This window comes from Pelophylax lessonae, assembly GCF_965119305.1.
Source record: "Pelophylax lessonae genome assembly, chromosome: 1".
In the NCBI taxonomy this organism is placed as follows: domain Eukaryota; kingdom Metazoa; phylum Chordata; class Amphibia; order Anura; family Ranidae; genus Pelophylax; species Pelophylax lessonae.
In genome coordinates this window covers 297,018,095-297,032,207 of record NC_138768.1, presented here as the reverse complement: position 1 = coordinate 297,032,207, position 14,113 = coordinate 297,018,095, and the positions used below count along the sequence as shown (strand labels likewise).

General features: G+C 40.6%; 1 protein-coding gene across 1 annotated transcript in view; it reads right to left on the bottom strand.

The window, feature by feature from the left end:
- LOC309569004 (sodium-dependent serotonin transporter-like) overlaps window positions 1-14,113 on the bottom strand; it is a 109,791-nt gene that overhangs the window by 34,200 nt on the left and 61,478 nt on the right. The window contains exons 6-10 of the mRNA XM_082274765.1: window positions 12,838-12,941; window positions 9,513-9,640; window positions 5,922-6,034; window positions 5,192-5,323; window positions 1,004-1,103 (exon numbers count right to left, since the gene is read on the bottom strand). Of these exons, the coding sequence (XP_082130891.1) occupies window positions 1,004-1,103; window positions 5,192-5,323; window positions 5,922-6,034; window positions 9,513-9,640; window positions 12,838-12,941 (577 nt within the window). The remainder of the gene's footprint in view (window positions 1-1,003; window positions 1,104-5,191; window positions 5,324-5,921; window positions 6,035-9,512; window positions 9,641-12,837; window positions 12,942-14,113) is intronic.

The following is a 14,113-nucleotide window of genomic DNA, read 5'->3' as shown; positions in this document are numbered from 1 at the left end:
CGTTGGCAGATAGATTACACAGCCCCACCAGCGCTGGCTGATTATTTATAATAGTAAAGGAACAGTTAGCGCTGGTGGGCTGTGTGATCTATTTGCAATTGTAGTGGATGTTTATTTGTAACCAGCAGACAAATCACATTGCCCTGCCTGCACTGACTGATCGTTTAATATTAAGAGTGTACAGCAAAATCCTGGTAGGGGTTGTAATGAATCTGTGGCCTGTTTCTATACATCTGCTGCTTCCCAGCATCCCTGCCTTGCAGTTTGGGGTTACCTGTGCAGACTAAATGCTGGAGCAGCGGAATGCTGTTCAAACAGGAGCTGATGCTACAGTGAGGGACAGCTTGGCTCAGCTACTTCCTCTACTTCCATTACACAAGCCTTGGGCGGGCAGGATTCTGGAGGTCTCCAGAAGGCAGAAAGGTGAAGCACCCTGGTGATTGCAATTCTCATAGACTGCAATGTCACCAGGCTGCCTTTACAGGAATACATAGCACCACATGAAATGAATTAATAAGCATGATATTAAATAAGAGAGTTGGGTTGGAGCTGATATTGCCACATTGCACAATGCGGTCACAGATCAGAATGGGACAAAGGGCTACATACACTTGGTCCCTTGAGGATTCAGCAAGGATTGTTTGTTATGGTAATACTTCTACTTTAAATTTAGCTGCAATATTTGTATTTTATTTCTATATTAATCTAGATTTTCATGTTAAAAGTTTTAAAGCCACATTGTATTGTCCACAAAACCAATTTATACTGTAGGGACATGTTTATAAGGCAAGGAATGTGACTTTCACCAAAACTTCAGTGATGGCGAATCAAATAAGGTAATTTAAAACACATGCATCTGAAAGACTCACCTGCAGTGAATATTTTGTGAATGTCAGATTTACTGCTTTATAAATATGCCCCATTATTCACAAAATGGCAGTCAGAAAAAAAAAAAAACACACACAAACTATTAATAAATAGGAGTTAACGTTTCAGATCTTACCATAGAACCATGATACAGCAATTGCTTCTAAAAATACAATTGCGATGATGGAACAGCCAGCTCCAAATTCCTCAAGAAGCTTCACTACATATGCTCCTCCCTGATAAAATCAGTCATAAGATAAAATTAAAGACATTCCACTTATTATGCCTTATTTTCATGCATGGATCACATATATAATAAGCATCAATAAACATAAAGTAACATTATGGTATATACTAACAATAAAACAGCACTTCCACCTAAAGCAATAATAAATAGTATAATAAAGTGTTCATTAGCAAACAGTTTGGGACTTTACATGAGGTGTGTGGCCCTTAGTGACTAACATGAATATAGACACATCCAAAAAAAGAATAAAAAAGGGGAGGTCAGATCAATGTAAATCACATTTTTTATTCATCAAAAAATAGATGGTAATAATGTACATGGAGGATAAATTAAAAGGGTGTGGATAGCACATACAGTGGGTACGGAAAGTATTCAGACCCCCTTAAATTTTTCACTCTTTGTTATATTGCAGCCATTTGCTAAAATCATTTAAGTTCATTCTTCTTCCTCATGAATGTACACATAGCACCCCATACTGACAGAAAAACACAGAATTGTTGACATTGTTGCAGATTTATTAAAAAAGAAAAACTGAAATATCACATGGTCCTAAGTATTCAGACCCTTTGCTCAGTATTTAGTAGAAGCCCCCTTTTGATCTAATACAGCCAGGAGTCTTTTTGGGAAAGATGCAACAAGTCTTTCACACCTGCATTTGGGGATCCTCTGCCATTCCTCCTTGCAGATCCTCTCCAGTTCTGTCAGGTTGGATGGTAAACGTTGGTGGACAGCCATTTTTAGGTCTCTCCAGAGATGCTCAATTGGGTTTAAGTCAGGGCTCTGGCTGGGCCATTCAAGAACAGTCACGGAGTTGTTGTGAAGCCACTCCTTCGTTATTTTAGCTGTGTGCTTAGGGTCATTGTCTTGTTGGAAGGTAAACCTTCGGCCCAGTCTGAGGTCCAGAGCACTCTGGAGAATGTTTTTGTCCAGGATATCCCTGTACTTGGCCGCATTCATCTTTCCCTCGATTGCAACCAGTCGTCCTGTCCCTGCAGCTGAAAAACACCCCCACAGCATGATGCTGCCACCACCATGCTTCACTGTTGGGACTGTTTTGGACAGGTGATGAGCAGTGCCTGGTTTTCTCCACACATACCGGTTAGAATTAAGGCCAAAAAGTTCTATTTTGGTCTCATCAGACCAGAGAATCTTATTTCTCACCATCTTGGAGTCCTTCAGGTGTTTTTTTTAGCAAACTCCATGCGGGCTTTCATGTGTCTTACACTGAGGAGAGGCTTCCGTCGGGCCACTCTGCCATAAAGCCCCGACTGGTGGAGGGCTGCAGTGATGGTTGACTTTCTACAACTTTCTCCTATCTCCTGACTGCATCTCTGGAGCTCAGCCACAGTGATCTTTGGGTTCTTCTTTACCTCTCTCACCAAGGCTCTTCTCCCCCGATAGCTCAGTTTGGCCGGATGGCCAGCTCTAGGAAGGGTTCTGGTCGTCCCAAACGTCTTCCATTTGAGGATTTTGGAGGCCACTGTGCTCTTAGGAACCTTAAGTGCAGCAGAAATCTTTTTGTAACCTTGGCCATATCTGTGCCTTGCCACAATTCTGTCTCTGAGCTCTTCAGGCAGTTCCTTTGACCTCATGATTCTCATTTGCTCTGACATGCATTGTGATCTGGAAGGTCTTATATAGACAGGTGTGTGGCTTTCCTAATCAAGTCCAACCAGTATAATCAAACACAGCTGGACTCAAATGAAGGTGTAGAACCATCTCAAGGATGATCAGAAGAAATGGAAAGCACCTGAGTTAAATATATGAGTGTCACAGCAAAGGGTCTGAATACTTAGGACCATGTGATATTTCAGTTTTTCTTTTTTAATAAATCTGCAACAATGTCAACAATTCTGTGTTTTTCCGTTAATATGGGGAGCTGTGTGTACATTCATGAGGAAGAAGAATGAACTTAAATGATTTTAGCAAATGGCTGCAATATAACAAAGAGTGAAAAATTTAAGCGGGTCTGAATACTTTCCGTACCCACTGTAGATGGAGCAGTAAAAACATAAGCACTGATGAATTGATGATAATATACATGTATTCATATATATACATATGTATATATCACATTCTTTTTAGATACATGAATCGCACCTGCTCCTGATGAAGTGTTTACTCACGAAACGCATTGAGATTTTTAGGAAGTTATTCCTTTTACAATCTTTTATTTGTCATGTACTTGATTATACTGTTGTTCCATACCTGTATGCATCATGTATATTCATGTTTGTACCCAATATGAATACATGTATATTATGATCCATTCATCAGTGCTTATGTTTTTACTGCTCCATCGAAGTGCTATCCATACCCTTTTAATTTATCCTCCATGTACATTATTACCATCTATTTTTTGATGAATAAAAAATGTGATTTACATTTATCTGACCTCCCCTTTTTTATTCTTTTTTTGGATGTGTCTATATTCATGTTAGTCACTAAGGGCCACACACCTCATGTAAAGTCCCAAACTGTTTGCTATTTTACATATACAGGGATGGAGGCACACGCCTATGTGAGCCTCATATAAAGTTCCTTTTTACAATAAAGTATTCATGTGCAAAAAATTACATAACCACAATATAGTGCTAAAGTAATATGATATATAAGTGCAATAGTGCTCTAAATAATCCACAAAAAAATACATAAAATGCAAAAGTGTTCCAAAAATGTCCATAAGTGTACAAAGGTGCTTCGAAGTGAAAAAAAGCCTGGAGTGCTTCAGCCCAATCAGGTGGTGTGGGGTTCCCGGAAGCTGTACTTCCTTGTTCTACAAGCGTTTTTTTCTACATGTTCTTGTAAGTAACATTTTAAGTACACATTAAATTTGCTTTTATGGACTTCACAATGTCGGCTATTTATTCTGCTTGAGCCCCCAAAGACCCGCTTAAGGTGCCACCAAATGATAGAGTGACAAGATCCTACAGGTGAAAAAAGGACCTATCTTTCCATACTTAAAGCCTCTTTGACCCTCAGACTGAAAAGCTGAGGGTCTATTGTTTCCGGTGAGTGGGGACACAGGAGGTATGTGATACATCCCGCACCGCCTGATTGGGCCGAAGCACTCCGGCACTTTTTAAACTTCCAAGCACCTTTGTACACTTATGGACATTTTTGGAGCACTATTGCACTTTATGTATTTTTTGTGGATTATTTAGTGCACTATTGCATTTATATATCATACTACTTTAGCACTATATTGTGGTTATGTAATTTTTTGCACATGGACACTTCATTATACTATTTATTATTGCTTTAGGTGGAAGCGCTGTTTTATTGTTAGTATATATATTTCTGAGTTTTTACTTAGTGAACAGCAGCTGCACTTTTTAATAAATTTACCAATAGTTTCTACATAGCGCAGGTCTATTAATAATTTGAACATTATGGTATATAATGCTATATACAGCATATTCCCCTTGGGAGCTATAGTTGAGGGATTTGGTGCTTTGATTTCCCAGGTACACCAGCCATTGCCATAAGGATATCGCTCTCAGGTTGGGCTGTAACAGAACTATGAGCTACGCAGAGGAGATCTTATATCGAGAGTCTAGTAAGAGAAAGCCATCCATTTATAACAGAGCAGTGCAGGGTCAGGTAAGGTATATAAAGTATTGGCAGCTCACTTTAAAGCAAATGTAGATCAATATGTTGGGCTCACAGGAAATAAGCAAAATGTAAGTGGTGTTCTGCCTTAAGAAGACTGGTGGCGCAAGACCAAGGAGGAAGCTGCAGTATGGAGAGGGTAAGTAAAGCTTGAACACCTTTTTTTTTACTTAATATGGGCTGTGGGGGGGGGGGGGGGGTAATTAAAAAAAACTTTGAGATAAAGTGGAAATCAAGTCTTTTGCTTTACCCTGCGTGGACAAAGCACACATTCACTTTGAAGTTAAAAATAAATCAAAGGTAGAGCTGTTGCCCAAGCAACCAATCATACTTAATCTTTTCCATGAAAAGAGAATGTAATACATGGTATGGTAACAACCTGACAACTGCTCCAGTTTGTGTGGGTCTTTCATGTTTTTAACTCAGTACAGGTTAAGATGTGAATATGCCAGTGTATAGCCTTACGTGAGTCAAAGTGCTGAGTGAGCCAGTAAAGCAGACGATCACCAATCCTAGGACAAAAAGCTCTCTCCTTTTCCCCAGAATTTGCGGATATTCATCCATAACGGCAGTAATGACAGCTTCCAGACCACCAAACTAATTAAGATCAAGAAGACATATTAAGGTGGGCAATTAAAGCCCATTAAAAAACATCTTTTTAGCAGTAATATGACCAGGTTTGAAAACAGACTTTAGAAAGTGAATAGTTCAACTAGCATGTCGCATTTTGATAATATTTTTCACTTAAAAAAACTATTTCAGGCAAATATGTAAAACTCATGGAATCACTTTTCAGTGTAATGAATATACTGAAATCTGATGGTATCGCACAAATAGGCAAATTGAGTTAAAAACATTTTAACAGGTAAAAGTGATGAAATTGCCCTTTTGCCTATAAAGAAAATTATTATTATTATTATTAATAAAGCTAATCATTTTCTGCTGTGTGTAGCTTAACCTCTTGTGGTCTGCTAATAGAACTGTTTGATAAGGACATTGTTTGGTCATTTTACAAATCTTTGTATCATGATCATCATCATCAACAATCTCATCTATTGTGAGACGCTATAAAAAAAACTATGCCTTCGGCAATTATTGTTCTTTTGATAAAAAACACAATAAAATTATATTTTCAGTTCTGGTTTGTTTTCTGTAAAGCAGGAATATAATGTTGACAGGATGAGAGTTGACTTACTGTACTGTCCAAACCAAGCGTGATCATCATCAGAAAAAAAATAATTGCAAAGAATGTTGAGCCAACCATGTTAGCAATGGCCTCTGGGTAAGTAATAAATAGTAGACTGGGACCTTTAAAACAAAAAATACACGTGTTAAAAAATGATGTGCCTAGGTCTGGTCAGCATAGTATAGAGGTTCACATTCATGTATAACATATGAATGATCAATGTTTATGTATTGCTTAACGTATATCAGATACATAATAACCATTACTTATGTATTATCACTGTTTAGCTAGCTTTAAACTGGCCATAAATTGGCTTAACTTCTGAGAAGATTTCATTAGGATCCAAAAAGATTTTGTGATGATCCTTATACAACCCCAATTCCAAAAAAGTTGGGACCCTATGTAAAATCTACATAAAAACAGGCTTGCCCTGTTTGTTAGAGGACGGCTGTAGACTGGCAGGTTCGGCTCCATGTGTTTTACAGCTGCTGCCAGTCTGCTTTTATACATTAAATAACAGTTCTGCATACTAGCATTGATCCTGTATTTGCACTGTGCTAATCAGGCTGTACACTGAAATATACAGTTATGCAGAAGCATTAGTGTGAATGGGGGCTTACTCCTTGGAGTAGTGTTATCAGCATCAAGAGAAATGCAGCACTGTTGCTCACAAGCTTGGTCGGTTTGGCAGAGGGCTACTTGGAAAGGTCCCTTTCTAGTTTTTTTTACCCACTTCAGCTCCAGAAGATTTACCCCCCTTCATGACCAGGCAATTATTTGCTATACGGCACTGAGTTACTTTAACTGACAATTGCGCGATTGTGTGACGCTGTACCCAAATAAAATTGATGTCCTTTTTTTCCCACAAATAGAGCTTTCTTTTGTGGGTATTTGATCACTTTTGCGTTTTTATTTTTTGCGCTATAAACAAAAAAAGACAGACAATTTTGCGAAAAAATACAATAATTTTTACTTTCTGCTATAAAACATATCCAATAAAAATTTTTAAAAAATCCAATTTCTTTCTCAAGTTAGGCCAATATGTATTCTGCTGCATATTTTTGGTAAAAAAAAGAAATGCCTATAAGTGTATATTGGTTGGTTTGCACAAAGTTATAGTGTATACAAACTATGGGATATATTTATGGCATTTTTATTCTTTTATTAATTGCACTGTCACTGTACTAATGGCACTGGCTGTGAAGGAGTTAGCATCAGGGGTGTGCCTAGCCAGTATTTGTGCACTGTGTGGGAGGTGCTTTTACTAAGGGAATGCATAGATCCATGCTCCTGCTTTGCAGGAATACAGGATACATGCCTTCTGTACTGACAGAACGGCAATCTGCCTTGTTTACATAGGAAGACTGTCGTTCTGCTTGTTTAACCACTTGCCGACCGCTCACAGTAATACTACTGCGGCAGGTCGGCTCCCCTGGGTCAAGCGATGTAGACCTACTTCGCTGGACTCCTAGTGATCTCGGTGGCGTACTCCCGCTGTGTTTAGACACAGCGGGAGTCGGGCCGGAGGAGGAGAGGCACCGATTGCCGGGGAATCGTCGGGGAAAGTGTGAGAAGATCTGCCTGCTTGTGTAAACAAAGCAGGCGGATCCTCTCTGTGACAGACAGGGAGAGATCACAGGATTCAGCAAAGCTGAACCTGCGATCTGTCTGTGTCACAGAACCCCCTCCCCCCACACACATCAGTAAGCATGAGGCATACATTTAACACCTTTATCACCAACAGTGTTAACCCCTTCCCTGCCAGTGTCATTATTACAGTAACAGTGCATATTTTTAGCACTGATTACTGTATGTCACTGGTACCCCCAAAAGTGTCAAAAATGTGAGTTAGGGGTCCGATATGTCCGCCGCAATGTTGCAGTCCCGCAAAAAAATGCAGATCGCCACCATTACTGGTAAAAAAAAACAATAAAAATGACATAAATCTTTCCTGTAGTTAGTAAACGCGATAACTTTTGCACAAACCAATCAAAATGAGCTTATTGCGATTTTTTTTTTACCACAAATATGTAGCAGAAAACACATTTTTAGATTTTAGATTTTTAAATGTTTTTTTTTGGGAATGTTATTTTTTTTTCAAAATTGTCACTATTTTCTTGTTTATAGTGCAAAAATTAAAAATCGCACAGATTAAATACCCCCAAAAGAAAGCTCTATTTGTGGGAAAAAAAAGGACAATTTTGTTTGGGTACAGTGTCGCACGACTGCGCAATTGTCTGTTAAAGTAACGCAGTGCCGAATCGCAAAATATGGCCTGGTCAGGAAGGGAGTAAAATCTTCCGGTCTTAAAGCAGATAAAAATATGCTCATTGAGAATTTTTTTGTCAAAAACATGTAGCTAAATACATTTTGGCCTAAATATATGACAAAAATTGAATATATTGGATATTTTTTAACAGTCAAAGTAGAAAATGTCAATTTTTCGCAAAATTTTCGCTCTTTTTTCATTAATATCGCAAAAAAATAAAAAGCACAGAGGTGATCAAATACCACCAAAAGAAAGCTCTGTTTGTGGGGAAAAAAGGACGTAAATTTTGTTTGGGTACAGCATTGCATGACTGAGCAATTGTCAGTTAAAGTCACGCAGTGCCAAGTTGAAAAAAGTGGCCTGGTCATTGAGCAGCAAAATCTTTCGTGGCTAAAGTGGTTAATAAATGATCAGCGGGTACGAGTGGACATCGAGTCCACGATACCCACCGATCAACTCCCGCATTCATGCCCACTACCCGGAAGTGCAGGATCATGTATATATACGTGACCCTGCGCACAGCCGCCGTCCTGTAATAGCAAAACTGCTAAAGGGCGGTTGGCAAGTGGTTAAAGAATAGGAATTCTCTAATATTTTTCTTGTTTGCAATCCAGTTTTCCAGATGTTGGATCATTGACACAGTCATTCACTGCATACATTACACTTACTATTATAGACAACAAAGACAGCTTTTCTTATATACTTATAGCTCAAATATTTAGGCACTCCAAGTAAACTGAGAGCTTATGATGTTTTTTTGCAATGAGCTTTTTTTCATAGTTCACCAATTCTGTACTTAAGAAGAGTAGCAAGAGGAGCACAAACTTTAATGGAAAACACTCATGTTTTATCAGAAATACCATGGCCTAATATCACCTATTCAAGTGAATGGCCTCCTATTTCTATTATTATTACAGGTACTTATATAGTACCGTCAATTTTACGCAGTGTTTTAAATATATACAGTATATTGTACATTTACATTCGTCCTTACCCTCAAGGAGCTTACAATCAAAGTTTTCCTGACTCACATTCATACATACACATACTAGGGCCAATTTAGGCAGGAGCCAATTAACCTACCAGCATCTCTTTAGGGTGTGGGAGGAAACCCACTCAGGCACAGGAAGAACATGGAAACTCGAGGCAGGTAAGGTTGTGGTTGGGATTCCAACTTACGACTCTAGTGCTGCTAGGCGGGAGTGCTAGCCACTTAGCCTGTCAGCTGCTCCCGTACCACTCTCTGAAAAGAAATCCACTGCTGATCACTTTTCAGAGACTGCCAGACACTCAATTTAAGACAATTTATAGGGAGAAATGGCTTTGCCCACCTTTATCTTTTGCAACATCTTCCACTTCAACGTCCCGCATTTCCGCCATATAACCTAATACGGTAAAAATCACAAAACCAGACAGGAAGCTGGTCAAACAGTTCACCACACTGGTGATAATGGCGTCTCTGGAAGAAGCAAAATGGACATTTACTTAGAATGTGGCAACTTAAATAACATTTCAGCATTTTTGTTTCAAGATAAACCTAGCAACTAAATCACCAGTACATTTATATAATCTCAGGTTATGCACTTTGGTTGGGTTTAGCTCAGTTTACAAAAAAATGTACATTTTTCAAGTCACCGTCCTGCAGCAAAGGATTATTTCTTACTGCTCTGCTAATAGGAGAGCTCACTGCTTGATGGAATTACATTGCACCTTAACCACTTAAGCCCCAGAGGATTTGGCTGCTAAAAGACCAGGGGGTATTTTGCGATTCGGCACTGCGCGGTCGTGCGACGCTGTACCTAAACGAATTTGACGTCCTTTTTTTCCCACAAACAGAGCTTTCTTTTGGTGGTATTTGATCACCTGTGCGATTTTTTGATCACGCACTATAAACAAAAAAAGAGCGACAATTTTGTAAAAATAACAATATTTTTCACATTTTTTTATATGAAATTCCCCCCCAAAAAAAAGTAAAAATCAAAATTTTTTAACATTTTCGGCCAATTTGTTTTCTGCTACATATGTTTGGTAAAAAAAATCGCAAAAAGCGTATTTTGATTGGTTTGCACAAAAGTTATTGCGTTTACTAACAAAGGGAAAGATTTTTGTCATTTTTGTTGTTTTTTTTTAACGCGTAATGGCGGCGATCTGCGATTTTTTTGCGGTACTGCGACATTGGGGCGGACAGATCGGACCCTTGACTGACATTTTTGACACTTTTGGGGTTACCAGTGACATTTCTACAGTAATCAGTGCTATATATATGCACTGTTACTGTAAAAATACACTGGTAGTGAAAGGGTTAACTTTATTTGAGAGGGAGGGGTGGTGTGTGTCCCTAGGGGCGTGATTCTAACTGTGATTGGCTGTCTGTTGAGCTGTAGTTACACTGATCAATGGTTTTACATAGTAGAACCGTATGATCAGTGTTTCTACACAGGGAGAACTGACAGGCAGCTTGTTTACACAAGCTGCCTGCCTTTCTCCCTCTCCCCCGACGATCGCAGAGTGACCGGCGGACATCGGGTCCGCCGGTCACACGCGCGGGGGGGTCCGTGACCGCACGGGAGCGGGAGCGCGCCGCCGCCGGCGCGCGCTCGCTCCCGAGAGCCTCACAGGCTAGTGACGTTAATTTACATCACTTTGCCTGTGGGGGCTGACTGCCGCAGTAAATCTACTGACGGCAGTCGGCAAGTGGTTAAGATGTTGCTGCAAGTCTCAAAATTTACAGTACATTCAAAACAGCAGCAGACTTTATTATTCCCCTTAGACTGTCTGCATGTTTTAGTTGTATATGTTACTCACCATAATGTGTCTGCATAAGTTAAAAATTCCCGAGGGCCTGTTTACTTTCTAAAAAGCCCATGAATACACAATACCCAGTGCGCTGTCTGCATATAGTTAAAAATGCATGAAGTTAAAAATTATAGAACTTGGATTTTCTTAAATACTGTGCAGGTTGATTTCACTGCCTGCACAATAAAGCCCAAGGAAGTATCAAGGGTATTTATATGCAGGCTTGTATTTCAACCCAAAACTAAAAATGTAACATTTTGCAGCCTACCAATCTTTAGATGAGGTGCATTTGTTTTCTTTTTTTCCCTTTATGTTTACCTGGTAATCATGTGTATAATATGCATCCCTTTTAAGAGCAGCTATGCTCACTCCAGCTATGTTGCCGCCTAGGCTGGACTTCAAACAGCCATTCCTTTGTTCATCCTTATTACATGAGGGTGCAGAGATTAGTAGTTCACAGAAGGCAGATACGATTGTGTAGCCAAATTCCCATTTACTATTCATGTTTAGACACAGGTGCAGGCCCCTTTTAACTTTATTTTCTGGAAACACCCAGGGAAAATAAGTTCCTTCACTTTCCTCCATCAGAAGCTCAGAGGAGCTACACTGGGGTTGGGTGAATGATCTGCAGCCAGCTGAGAAGCCCTCCACTGTCAGAACTGGCATGTGGGCAGCTAGTCAGAGACCCAACAGCAGGCAGCTTTTCCAAAAACATCCACCTACTGTGAGTAGACTCTGCCTGATTGCTACAAGAGTACTACATTTCCAGTGCGGTGGATCTTTGTCCTTGGATCCTTCTGGCTGTTTGTCTGTATTACCAGAGCTACCCTGAACCTTACTTTGATAGATGCTGCAACATTTTTGCTTGCACAGAATTGGTGATGGAAATCAGCAGATCTCAGGGGCAGACTGGCAACTTTCAGCCCAGGAGGCAAGTACAAATCAGAGGCCCATGGTGCAGCGACTCAGCCCCCCTCCCACTCTCCCTCTTCCCGTCCTCCTCCTGACCCCCATTCCAGACTGAAGCCCTGCTCCAGGTACTCTCTACTCACCAGCTTGGCCAGCAGGGGGTGGTTGGGGGGGAGCTTCGAAAGCTCAATTAGGGCTGGCCAAGGGAGGAAAGTCTCCAGTGGGGCATGGAACCGGCCTCTGCTCAGACACAGTTTACATCATCCATGCTGGAGAGGGAGGCCTGTGCTCTGTCCTTATCTTCATCCTGCACTCAGTAGGTCAGTGACGGGGGCTTTATACTTCTCTTCACCAGGAATCCTTTAGGCATGTCTGTGGCAGAAGCGATGCAGCCTTTTTACAGGACATCAGAGTGTCCCAGGGGGCAATTGCCCCCCTGCCCCCTGGCCCAGTCCTCCCCTGGCAGATCTTCACCACATTTACTAAACTCTGGGGAAAATAAGTGCAACTGCACTTGCAAAGTGCACAGTCTATTTGCGCTTGGTAAATCAATCGCTATGTTTTGCAGCCACAAGAAAATGGAAATGTTCTTAGTCTAAAAACAAATGCAGCTGCCAATGGTTTTGGTTATCTTTTTAAAAAAATATCTTTACTGCACGTGATATCATGAGCCAGAATGTTATTTGCCTGACTGAAAATTGGCAACATCCAAATTTATCTCACAAAATTTCCAGTGTCAACCTCAAGGCACAGTAGGATACTGATACCAATTAGCTATTTTAGTATTACAAAGTATTTACAAAGTATGTTTATACTGTAATTTTGTGAATCTTCCCTTGGCATTATATACTAGCAAGAATCCAAATCTTGTAATGGGACTTGGATTGATGGAACTAGGCACATTTGACTTGTTATATATTTCCTTGCAGTTTAGATTTAAAACATGTATACCTGTAACAGTTGTTATCAAATGGATTGTAGCTTGCAAGTGCTAGAAGTACCCCAAATCCTGGTCCTAGAGAGAAGAATATCTGAGCTGCGGCATCCACCCAGACCTGTAAAAAAAGAGAAGAGCTGCATTATGTAGCACTACTTCCTTGGGAGCTGCTGGTTACAGAGTCCCCTGGGTTACCCTTAGCAACAACTTGACAATAAAGCATGTTCAAAGTACTTGGCTCAGTCAGAAAACAGTCTAGGGGTTTTGGTTTTTTGTAGTTTTATTTGAGAACTTGGATAGGAGAAGGAATGAGTGGGATACTCCAACTGAATAAACTATGCACAATTGCTGGGACTTTCTGTTTAGCTGAAAGCGGCAAGGCCGTGGCTTAACCTTGCCATTAAGATGAAGACGAATTTGTTGTACTGTATTGTGAATTACTGTTCAGGGTCTTACTTGGCACCCCCTTTGTCCCTACTTTTCAGGGCTCTACACGGCACCCCCTTTTCTGTAACACTCTGTGTGAGCTGGCCCCTTGATCCCCTGACTTCGCTGGAGTTGTCCCCCTTTTTGGGCAGACCCTTTAGCAAGTCCTTTAGTACTCACGGACACTGTTATTCCAGAGAGACTCTGCCAGCAGCTCCATCGTCAGCTCCACTGGATCCTCTGCAGCTCAGCTCCACACCTGGTTCACTAGGCCGACTGCCTAAGACCACCTTCCTCATACACAGCAGGAGGAGAGACTGCCGTCTGCCTCCTCCTGGGACTCTTCTTCCTGCCAAAGACGCCCTGTCACATGTCCACTCAGCTTTTATGAGCAATCCCAGGATGCATTGCAAGAATGCCCTCCCACTGGGACTCCCACAAAAGCCAATGTGTCACTGGCTGGGTTTCCTCCACTGTCCAACAAGCTCCCTCATTGGATACAGTGGGGACACTCACTCAGACCCAGTGAATCACACCTGAAAACATGTGACAGGCAACCTAATAGATCAGGCTCCCCTGATAAGCAAAAGGAGAAATAGATGCTTTTGCCTAGCACCTACCTACCTAGGAGGGTGCTACAATTATTTCCTAAAAAAATAAATCATTTTTTTTCTTACAGTGGAATCATATCCTTGGTTTGGTGTCTGAAGGACATTCTAGCAATGAACTTGGAGTACATCCCTAGATTACAAGGTACGGATTAATATCTATTTTTTTGAAGGGGTTGTTCTATAAATACTGCCTTCTAAAGTTTAATGAGTATCTGAGAACAGGCTACAATAAGAGCCAGTTGTGAAGAATCCA